The sequence below is a fragment of the Triticum aestivum genome, chromosome 1D, assembly GCF_018294505.1.
Source record: "Triticum aestivum cultivar Chinese Spring chromosome 1D, IWGSC CS RefSeq v2.1, whole genome shotgun sequence".
Taxonomy (NCBI): Eukaryota; Viridiplantae; Streptophyta; class Magnoliopsida; order Poales; family Poaceae; genus Triticum; species Triticum aestivum.
This window is the reverse complement of record NC_057796.1, coordinates 89,676,956-89,688,541: the sequence shown is the minus strand read 5'-3', so window position 1 is coordinate 89,688,541 and position 11,586 is coordinate 89,676,956. Positions and strand designations below refer to the sequence as shown.

Sequence of the window (11,586 nt, the reverse complement as noted above, 5' to 3'; positions counted from 1 at the left end):
CGGCGAACGGGCGGGGGGCGGCGATGGGGCAGCGACGGAGAGGTGGTGGGCCGTAGGGGCGGCGGGGCCGTGGGGCGACGGGGCGGCAGCGGTGCTCGTCGGGCGGAGATGAGAGGAGAGGAGAAAGAGATAGGGCGACGGCGGGGGCGGGGGCCGTTAAGTTATTTTGAAGCTTTGCCGTCCGCAAGCTGAGGGCAACGAACGGACGGGCAAGAGGGGGCCCGTTAGGGTTTACCAGCAAGTGGGCCCAACACCCTCTTTGCCGTCAGCTAGCTGACGGCAAAATGCTGACTGATGGCAAAGCCTTCCTTTGCCGTCTGCTGCCTCTTTGCCGTCGGCTTTCCTCTAGCTGATGGCAAAGCCATTCTTTGCCGCCAGCTAGCGGACGGCAAAGATGGGGCGGACGGCCAATCTTCTTATTCCAGTAGTGATGGAAGCATGCATTGCTCGAGTGTCCGGTGTCACGCTGTACATGGGCTTTATCATCAGAAGAAGTGTTGGATCAGTTATACATTGTTCAACACGATAGTGCGAAGAGATGGTTATTTGCCCTCCAAGAGAGGCTCAAGCCGGACGAGTTTGTTAGATTAGTGGTAACTTTGTGGGCAATTTGGGGAGCCAGGAGGAAAGCAATTCATGAAGGACTGTTTCAGAGTCCCCAGTCGATCAACGATTTCATAAGCTCCTACTTATCAGAGATTAATGTCATCTATACTCAGAAAGTTACTCCGGCTAATGCTACTATAGCAAGACCACGGCGATGGCTGCCTCCGGCAGACAATCACGCCAAAATCAACACCGATGCTGCGGTGGGAGGTCGAGGGAAATTCAGGACGGTTGCAGCGATCTGTAGAGATGGAGCAGGGATTTTTGCTGGAGCGTCGGCTATTGTCTACAGAACGATTGGAGATCCAGCTACGTTGGAGGCCTTGTCTATAAAGAGAAGCTCTAGCTCTTGCTGATGATCTGTACCTTCAACGAATTCTTGTTGCTTCGGACTGTAGAGGAGTTGTGGATGAAATCCAGAAGGATGGTGCATCGAACGATGGTGCAGTAACTCAGGAGATTAAATTGCATTCAGTTTCTTTTATTTCTTGTAAGATAGTTCATAAATTTAGAAGCTCAAACTTTGATACTCACAATCTTGCCAAGTATGCGTTGTGTCTTGGGACTGGTTGCTATGTATAGTTAGGCCAGCCTGAAGGTATTCCCTTCGTCCATGTAAGCATTGTGACGGTTGAATAAAACTTCGCTGGGTTGCGTAAAAAAACAGGAAAAAAAAGATGCCATTAACATTATACTATTTAGATGTGAGATTCACGTTAGATATGACATAGACGGACAAAAAAACAACCTCCAGCCCAACATAACCGTCCCATGAACTCCCGAAGATGTAGGATCATCCGCCTCGTTCCCCAACCAAAACATTCCTTGACGAACCACTGACAGAGTGACAGATTCCTATCCCATCTCCAGCATACCTCGATCCTTCGCCACCCGCCATTCTTCCTCCTCGCAAAAACCAGAAGCTAGGTTTTGCGCCCCTCGTCGGACGGTCGCTCTCCCTCCCGCCGCCGCAGACGAGCCGCCTAGGGTACGCCCGTTTTGATGGACATTTTCTCTTTGGTTAAATCCAGCCCAAAAATAAAATTTAATTTGAAGAAATGTAGGCCTCGTGTATGGTTATTCTGAAATTTTCTCTGCCGCTTTTGAGTTCAGCCGGGTTAATCCGCCTGGCCTGCGAAGCTGAAAGGGGTATTTTGTTCTGTGCCGCTTCGACACGTTTTATGGTGAATTGATTGAGTGGAGGAGGCCTGTGCCTGAGGAGAATGCGGGATTATACTCCATAATCTATGCATATGTAAACAACTTCTGGGGTTCAGGGCATCTCATCCATTTTAAAGGCTGGAAACCCAGAAATCAGTCCCAGTCCCACTACGCACAGATAGGTAAGGAACTTGAATTAAAAGTTAAAACCCATACCCGTCCGAAGTTATTTGATTTAATTCATATCTATCCTATTAAGTCCCTACCAGCTAGCCAATCTAAGCTGGTTAACTGTTTTGTGCTATCGTCGAATCGTTTCAAGTCAATATTTGATCTGAACTTAATATTTTCATAGTATTATTACAGTTTTAAAGATAAACTGGTATTGTAACTACATTAGTTTCCGGATTCCTGGAACCGGCTTGTTCAGTTGCTGTTTCCAGCTGATTCTTGGCATCTTTTTCTTTGGCATTGAGTTATATGCCATAGGGCTGGCAAAAAACCAGTGCTCGTGGACCCGACAGTTGTTTGCCTGCAGACAACATGGATACTGCAATGACATATGTTTTTCAAAAATAATCTGTTGACGTTTATAGTCTACTCCCTCCGTCTCAGAATTCTTGTCTTAGATTTGTCTAAATACGGATGTATCAAGTCACGGTTTAGTATTAGATACATCCGTATCTAAATCTAAGACAAGAATTTTGGGAGGGAGGGAGTAATATATACTTGTGTTGGTGCATAAGAAGTAGTCGGAGATTCCTTTTTGTCCATTGTAATCTTTGTTATTATTGACTACTTTCCTTTTTCCCACCTTTTAATGATTGGAACCAGGTGACTATCCTTGGACGTACCTATTGTCTTTAATTTTGACGGACATGGTGACTGAAGAATATGACAGTAGCTATGATATTGACGTTGATGAGTTGGTCATTTCCATGAGGACAGATCTGAATCGCTTCATGTCACAGGCCGAGGATCGCGAAAAAGGAAACAGGTGTTGCCTGATATGCAAGATAGTCCATCGTATTCGGCAAACTGACATTAATGCGTATGAGCCGAGTGTTCTCTCAATTGGGCCTTATCACCATTCAGAACTGCCACTTCTAGCAATGGAAACAGAGAAGTGGATATGTCTGGAGTATGTTCTTAAACTAAACTGTGAAGTTAGCTTGCGTGAGTACCTGAGCTTGATCTCTGGCCTGGAGAAGGAAGCAAGAGCCTATTACACTGAGGAGATAAACATGGATAGTAGAGAATTCATGCAGATGCTTCTGTTAGATAGCTGCTTTGTTCTTGTGTACCTTGGGGGCGTGCAGGCACAAGTAGCTTCCATAAATGGTGAACAGTTGAAGGAAAATGTGATAGACGAGAGGAAGAGGGAAGCAACGGACTTGAGCCACATGGATGCAGTATGCTGCGAAAGTGTGAGTGGGCACACAGCAGTTGACATTGAACTAAATCAAGTTGGTGAAGAGACTAATAGCCAGAACCAGGGGAATTACAGTGGCACTGTAGAATGGTATAACAGTTCTGCTGTCTATGACCTACTTTTGCTGGAGAACCAAATTCCCTTCTTTATTGTCAAGATAATTTACCAGCTCTTCTCACGCAATGTAGCAACCACTTCAGTGTTTACCAACAGCATTTCTGAATTCATGGAAGGCATTCTTTACCATTTCCCCAAAGTAATATCTGAGGCAAATAGGCCAGAAGATTTTTATCATCTGCTACACCTGTGTCATAAGTACCTGAAACCAAGTCACAAGCTGGACGATGACCATCACCGATATGCTGCAAAATCTCACTGCTTCCACTTTATGATTGATATCGGACGCATGATATTCACTTTTGGACGGGAGAAAAACACGATCGATGAGCGAAACATGTTCCATGAGCTAGATTGGTCAAATTCAGTCCAAAAGTTTAGTCGGTGGCATAGAGCAGTGGACTATCATGAAGCAGGAATGCAGTTTAAAAAGAGGGAGTTTGGAGAAGAAAAATCTCATCTTTATTGGACATTAGATTCAGGAACGGTCTCATGGAGATGCCATGTTTGCCAATAGATGATAAGTCTTCTTTGCTTTTCAGAAACCTTGTAGCTTTTGAGCAAACATGTCCTCAAGTTGGGGATGACATCACTGCATATGTTGTGCTCCTGTCCCAGCTTACTAGTACGGCTGCTGATGTTGCTCTTCTAGCTCAGAAAGGGATTATAGTGCACCAGTTGGAAAGCGACGAGGATGTATCGACTCTCTTCACCAAACTTTTTGAGTATGTGGCATTTGATTTCAATGGCGAACACTACCTGAAATCCCTATGCTGTGCCATGGAAGCACACTACCAAAGTCGTATTAACAGGTGGATGGCGTGGCTGTGGCATAATCATTTCAGTAATCCATGGGTAGGTTTTGCCGCGATAGCTTCTGCTTTTATAGTTCTATGCAGTATCATGCAAACTGTTCTTGCTTTCTTGTCGTACATATGATGAAGCAACAGCTTCATGTTTAAGAGTTGCTTGCAGATATGCCTCGAAAGTAAAGTTTTTCCATTTTTGCTGTCACAAAGAGAACCCTGGGGTGTACTCTCAAAGATTGGGTGTTCTACAGTGAGCTTGCATAGTGCTGCGACATATCCAGCACAAATCTTGTCTCATGATTTGAGCTATATTTGCCCCATGATATTGACAATTATAGAGGTAATAACAGGTTAAAACGGAATTGATCAGAACTCTTTTTGAAGAATTTATCATGCCAATGATTTCCAGACAATCAAGCATAGGTTTCCAAGATATTGTAGGTAATCCAATTGCATGCGTTTCAATTTTCTTTGCAAAACAGTCATTTCGATCAAAATTATGTAGTTTTGTGTTGTTCCGTCGCTGTTGGACCATTTGTTACAAGATGGAACAAGATAATGGTATGGCTGACGCTCATCCTCGCTGCCTGATTCCTCACTGTAATGGTTGTGTCCTTGTGCCAATCAGAGTGGATTGACGAAGTGGTGTTGGGGTACCATGAAGATGTTTGAGCCCCATTCATCACTGAGTTTACATTGTCGCCATCGACAGCATGCCCTTCATGTTCCGAAATCGTTCACTCGCTATAAAGACAACATTTTTTTTGTTTCTGCGATGAAATAAGGGTAGCATTGAGCTTGGTGTTACTGACGGACTTAAGCATCAGGTTTATGGCCTCCTTGCATGACAGCGCATCAGGTGGATTCTCTGGATTCCCAGTCATCTAAAGATGGACAAACTGTCGAAACTTCATGGACTAGCTTAAGCTCCTGCCACAAAGAGATAAGGTTTTCACCTGTTGACTCTGGCCTGAACTGTTCAGGAGGCTTAACGAAATGTATCTCAATGAAACAATCAAGTGGACAAGAAGCATTTGAATGTGATGGGTTGGGTTTTTGGAAGTTACAGAAGTACGTTCAAACTATATATTTACATGTTTTCCTCTCTGTTCTCCATGGGTTTGCATATATAGGAATTAAGCATATCCTGTGGCCGAGTGCTACTACTGTCCTATATTAGCAGAAGCCGTCGTCAGCACGATTAACCGATGATATTGCTGAACCGAATTAATACCAGCAATTACTGTTAAAACAGCCTCTCAGAGATGGATGTATCATTCCACGCGTTGAAATGCAGAGCCTGTGTATATACAGACGTACATATATCTGTCTATATATTTCCCCCGTCTTCCTTTATTTATACTGTAATAATACTATAAGATATCAGCTCGCATGTTTGCAGATTAATAACTGGTCTCCACTTGCTCTCTTAACAAAGTCTCTCTTCCTTGGCGCCCCCGCTTGTGCGTGCGACCTTGGACGCACAGGGTGGGTTCATAGGCGGACGGAATATCGGTTCACGGACGGCGATCCCCTTCGATTCAGAGAAGCCGCCGTTTTGCTCTAGGTAAGAAAGAGAGGCAAACTCGTTTACACAGTGAAGTAGAAGAAGAAACAAAAGGCATAGGTAAGCGACTGCGTAACATACCGAGCGTGGTGCCCAAATGGTTCTCCTTGGCGATGGCTGCTGGAGCATCTCTGCCAGCAGCAGCAGAAGAGATCACCAGCAACAGCATGGCCGCGAGGAGAGCTCCTTTGCTGTTCTTCATCGTCGCGATTATGTGTTGCTCGCTGATGTCGTATGGTTCAGCAGTGAGACGCCCAATTTATACACCCGATCGAACGTTCGGTAAGCCATCGTTCTTGATTTTTTTAGCATAGCATGTTTGGTAAGCTGGCTCGATAAATAGGGACGAGGGCAGCCACGTGCATATGTATCTTCCGTTGTTCCAGCGAGCAAGCTAAGCGACGTTCGTGGTTTGCCAACACGTACGCCGTGTAGCATGTGAGGAGTGAGAATCAAAATCTGCTGCTGCTGCTGGAAACGAACTAGGGGTGGGCCAAAAGCTCAAACCTCGCAAATTTAATGAACACTCATAGGTCGGCTCATTAATCTCGTATCTCCTTTCTTAATAAACAAAGTTAATCATTGATTTAAGCTTGTTAAACTTAACAAGTTTAACTAGCGAGTTAACAAGTTCATGAGCATCTCGCTAATACAACATAACACATATTTTTGTGTTAAGTCGCGACATTCTTTATCACATTTCTTCCTACATAAAAAACATATCGTGATGGCTGTGTTTGCCTAGAGGAGTCCCCTGTGTTGCTATGTTAGACACAAATCTTTCAATCCTATGTTGGAATGTACGTGGGTTAAACTGCCCGGATCGTCGCGCGACTGTCCATGAAACCATTGCTTCTTCCTGCTGTCAACTCGTCTGCATCCAAGAGTCAAAGCTTCAATCTGTTGACCCCTTCTTAGCTGCATATCTAGGTGGCCAACGCCTAAAGAGTTTTGCCCAAAGGCCGGCTGATGGCACAAAAGGCGGCATCTTGCTGCTTTGGGACGACTCCGCGGTCACGGTGACAAATGTACAGATTAGAGTCTACTTCCTCTCCGCGACTGTGGCCATTAACAACTACGGCGACGGCAAATCTTTTAAGCTAACCACAGTGTATGGACCAACCCGTAGCATTAACAAGGAAGCTTTCTATCTTGAGCCTCACTTCAGAAAAGCCTCCACCTGGGACCAAATGGCTAGTAAATGGTGATTTCAACCAGATCTATCGTGCCAGGGACAAAAACCGAGCCAATGTGGATCGAAGCCGTCTCGTGCGTTTCCGCAACGCCCTCAACACCTGTGAGCTCAAGGAGATACACATGCAAAACAGGAAATTTACTTGGAGCAATGAACAAAGTAACCCGACGATGAGCAAGTTGGATAGCTTTTTTTGCAATGAGGACTGGGATCTCGAGTTTGCCACGCACATACTGCATGCCCTCTCCTCATCACTTTCGGACCACTGCCCCCTCCTTCTTGCTAATGATGTTGGACCAAAGAAGCCTAAATCCTTCCGCTTTGAAAATTACTGGACAAACATGCCGGGGTTCGAACGTGTCGTTTCTGAGGCATGGAATGAGATTTCATGTCATGTCGAGCCATACCAGCGGCTATTCCACAAGCTAAAGAAAACAGGCCAAAAACTGCGTTCCTGGAGCAAGACCCTTTTTTCGAACGCCAAGGTCCAGCTCCACATGGCTCTTGAGGTTATTCTTCGTCTTGACCTCGCTCAAGAACAAAGAGAGCTAAGCCCGGAGGAAAGGGACCTTCGGAAAAGATTAAAAAGAAGGATCGTTGGCTTGGCGGTGCTCGAAAAATCCAGAAAAAGACAAAACTCGCGAATCACAAACCTTAAAGAAGGAGACGCCAACACCCGCTATTTCCACCTTCGTGTCAATCACCGGAGGAGAAAAAAATTTATTCATCGCCTCAAACACAATCAGGGCTGGGTCACCTCTCACGAAGACAAAGAGAAGATTGTTCACAGCCACTTCAAGAACATAGCCAAAAAAGGCCCTACACGTACCATCGACGTCAATTGGGGTCTGTTGCCAACTCCTAATTGCGATCTTCAGGGCTTGGACGAGGCATTCACTGAGGAGGAGGTCAAAGCTGCGGTGTTTGAATTATCGGGTGACAAGGCGCCCGGACCGGATGGCTTCACGGGCACTTTCTTCAAAGCATGTTGGAACACAATCAAGCCTCACATCATGTTGGCAGTCAATCGTTTCTCCAACCTTCAGACTGCTCACCTACACTGGTTGAACTCGGCTGATGTTGCTCTCGTCCCGAAGAAGGATGGGGCTGAGGATATTTCTGACTTCCGCCCTATAAGCCTAATTCATGCCATTGCAAAGCTCATTGCTAAGATGATGTCCAAAAGGATGACTCCCCATATGAATGATCTGGTCTCCCAAGCTCAAAGTGCTTTCATTAAGAGGAGATGTATTCACGACAATTTCATGTACGTGCGCAACCTGGCGAGATGCTTGCACCGCAATAAGACCCCGGCTCTTTTGTTCAAGCTTGACATCAAGAAAGCGTTTGATTCGGTGCATTGGGACTATCTCCTGGACTTGCCGAACCATCTAGGCTTCCCACCACGGTTTCGTGGCTGGGTGTCTGCCCTCTTGTCTACAGCCTCATCGGGCATTCTGCTCAATGGTGTACCGGGCAACCCCTTCAGACTTGGACGTGGGCTCAGACAAGGGGACCCTCTGTCCCCACTCCTCTTCGTGTTGGCCATCGATCCGTTACATCACATACTGGAGAAGGCCACATCGCAAGGTCACCTTCATCCCATTGGCGGGCAGGCTATGCCGATCCGGGCTTCACTTTACGCGGATGATCCTGCTGTCTTTATTGCCCCTCTCAAGGAGGACGTCAGTTTCTTCGTCGATACCCTTAGGAGCTTTGGAGATATTTCTGGTCTGGTGACAAATTGCTCCAAAAGCTTGGTGGCCCCAATTAGCGGTGACAATGTGGACCTTCCGGATATTCTTCAATCTTTTCCGGCTCAACGAACCACCTTCCCGATGAAGTATCTTGGATTACCATTGTCTGTGAGGCGTGTAAAGAGAATTCACTTCCAGCCTCTAGAGGACAAGATTGCGGCCCAGCTCACACCTTGGATGGGAAAGCATGTTGGAGCCCTGGAAGGATGGTTCTTGTTAAGTCTGTCATCACGGCCATCGCCATCTATTACATGACGGCTCTAAATCTTCCGGTTGAAGTTATGAAAAAGATTGATGCCCTCCGGCGTGCTTATTTCTGGGCTGGTTGCGACAAGGTCACGGGTGGGAAATGTAAGGTCAACTGGGACCAAGTTTGCAAGTCAAAGCTGCATGGTGGTCTTGGGATCCTAAATCTTCAAAAGTTTGCGACTGCACTGCGTCTCCGTTGGTTGTGGTTTGACTGGCAGGACCCGATCAAGCATTGGTCGGGCTTGGGCTCCCCTTGTGACAAGAATGATCAGAACATCTTCGCGTCGGCCTCCAAGGTTCAGGTGGGCGATGGTCTTCGGGCCACTTTCTGGGAATCAGCTTGGCTAGATGGCATCAGGCCCAAAGATATTGCCCCCAAAATTTACGACATCTCCAAAAATAAGAATTCTTCCGTTCACAAGGCATTGCTCAATGGCTACTGGATCTTCTAGGTGAATATTGCCTCGGGCATCTCCTCTGAGCACATCGTCCAGTTTGTTGCGCTTTGGGAAAGACTCGCCCACATCCAGTTAAACCCGGACAGGCCAGACTCCATCACTTGGAAACTCACCACTAATGGCCATTACTCCGCAGCCTCAGCATACAAGGCTCAGTTTCTTGGCTTGGTGGACACGAATATGAATCAAAATGTGTGGAAGAACTAGGCGCCCCCAAAGTGTAAATTTTTCGCTTGGCTTGTTATCAACAATAGAATTTGGACGGCTGACAGACTCCACCGCCGTGGGTGGCCGAATTGCATTCTCTGCCCGCTTTGTCAACAAGTCCAGGAATCGGCGGCACATCTCCTTTTCCAGTGTCGGTACACCATTCGAGTTTGGGGCATGATCAAAGCCTGGCTTGCCCTTCATGATTTACAGCCCGACGAGTGGGTTGTTCTGGACTCAGTTAAGGATTGGTGGAGTCGGAATGCCACAAAGCAGACTCCGTCGAGAAGGCCGCTTGTCTCATTGATGATGCTCATCTCTTGGGAAATTTGGAAGGAACGTAACGCGAGAGTTTTCCGCAACACTGCAGTTCCGGTGGGAGTGTTGGTCGCCAAGATCAAAGAGGAGTGCTTGCTTTGGAGCTTTGCGGGAGCAGAATATTTGAGTAACATTATGCCGCGAGAGTAATGTGTTGTATTCTGGCCTATGGCCTTCATCTGTAAACCTTCTCTCTTAATCAATGAAAATGGCAAATCTTTTGCCTCATTTCAGAAAAAAACACATCGTAGCTGAAGCAAAAAGGATAATGCATGCTAACAAGTAGTCACGAGCCTTAAACAAACATAGTCGATCAGATTTTTGTGTGCATTAAGCATAATGAGCTATACCTTCAATCGGTGTGAAGCGAAGACATGGCTCCGCTGCTCCTCCCCCTCCCGTCTCCTCTCCCACTTCCCCTCCACCTTTGCGCCCTCCTCGGCGGTCGGTGAGTCCCCGCCCTCCTCGCTGATCTGCTCTGTCCTCGTCCCCCCTCCTCCCCGCCCCCGGAGCTCGGCTGCTCCCTCTCCCTCGCCGCTGGAGGCGCGCCTCGGGTCAATAGGTTCTGGGCCTGGGCGATTGCATCTTTGATTCCGATGACGAGGACCCCCCGTTGCTTGCCCTTCCTCTCCTCGCTGTTGCATTGCGCCCAAGGTTCGTAAGTTTGCTCCGGGCGGGCGCGGCCGTGTGCCCTCGCCGGTGGTGGCGGAAGCCGGGTGGTGCGTGGCTCGCCGCTGGGACCGTAGATCTGGTAAGCGCTCGCGATCTGTGGTTCCCTTGTCTCCCCCGCGTCTCTTTGCCGATCCAATCTTGGTCCCCTGCTCGCCGTCTGCGGGCCCTCTGTCCCCTCCCTCTCCTGGACCACCGTTGGGGCGACGGCCAGGGGCGCCGGGGGTGGTTTCTCCGCCGCGCGGCGTTGCCGGCTCGACGGCGGCGGTAGCGCGGCCTAAGGGGAAACCCTAGCGCAGGGTCTCCCGTTGGTGCGGGATCTGCTGGTGGGCCATGGCCAGGGTGTTGGGCCGTCTGGGCCGTTGGCCCTGGTGGCCCCTGTGCTCTCTGACGTGGTCCTTTCCCCCCCTCTTTCATCGGGTGGGCCGAGTGGGCCAGTCGGCCCGCTGGCGCGCGTGCCCAAAGAGGGGCGGCCTGATGGCCCTCGTCTGTCTGGGTATATATGGATCAGGAAGGTTGCCTTGACCCCGATCTAGGGTTTCCTGCCTCTCGTCTTGATGTGCGCCGCTTCCCCACTCGCATCCGTCGTCTTCTCAGATCCAAACCTCCTCCTCCCCTCTTGGCGTCCTTCGTCGCGGTCCTCTTGATGGACAAATCTCGCGCCTCCTCTTCTGAGGCCCTCTCTGGTAGCAAGCGTGGTCGTGAAGGCTCGTCGGAGGCGGGCCGCTCCCTGGATCTGGAGTATGAGGTCGCGCTGCGGTCGAAGCTGGAGGCAGAGCGGTCTGCATGCGAGCAGGTCGCGACGGAGTGCGAGGCCTGGGCTGTTGGCCCTGCTTGGCTGTAGGGCGATGAGCGGGCGCGTGCGGAGGTGGCGAAGGTGGACCCCTGGGAGGAGGCTGCGGCCGTGGGGTCGTCGGCGGCCCCTGGGGTTTCTCGGCCCTCTCTGATGCGGGGTTCGGGCGGCTCGGCTTCGGTGGATGGTCGCGGGGACGGCCCCGGCTTCGGACCTGGTCCTGGTGGTAATGTGGGCGGCAGGGGCCA

At 48.8% G+C, this 11,586-nt stretch overlaps 1 protein-coding gene and 1 pseudogene across 1 annotated transcript; one reads left to right on the top strand and one right to left on the bottom strand.

Moving 5' to 3' along the window:
- The first annotated feature begins 1,349 nt into the window (after nucleotides 1-1,349).
- Nucleotides 1,350-4,339, top strand: LOC123180512 (UPF0481 protein At3g47200-like; annotated as a pseudogene).
- A 1,054-nt stretch (nucleotides 4,340-5,393) lies between these two features.
- On the bottom strand, nucleotides 5,394-5,908 carry LOC123180513 (uncharacterized). The gene is made up of 2 exons (XM_044592578.1): nucleotides 5,774-5,908; nucleotides 5,394-5,688 (listed from the first exon to the last, which is right to left on the bottom strand). The coding sequence occupies exons 1-2, from the start codon at nucleotides 5,892-5,894 to the stop codon at nucleotides 5,555-5,557; spliced, it is 255 nt and encodes an 84-aa protein (XP_044448513.1). The 5' UTR covers nucleotides 5,895-5,908; the 3' UTR covers nucleotides 5,394-5,554.
- Between the last annotated feature and the right edge of the window lie 5,678 nt (nucleotides 5,909-11,586).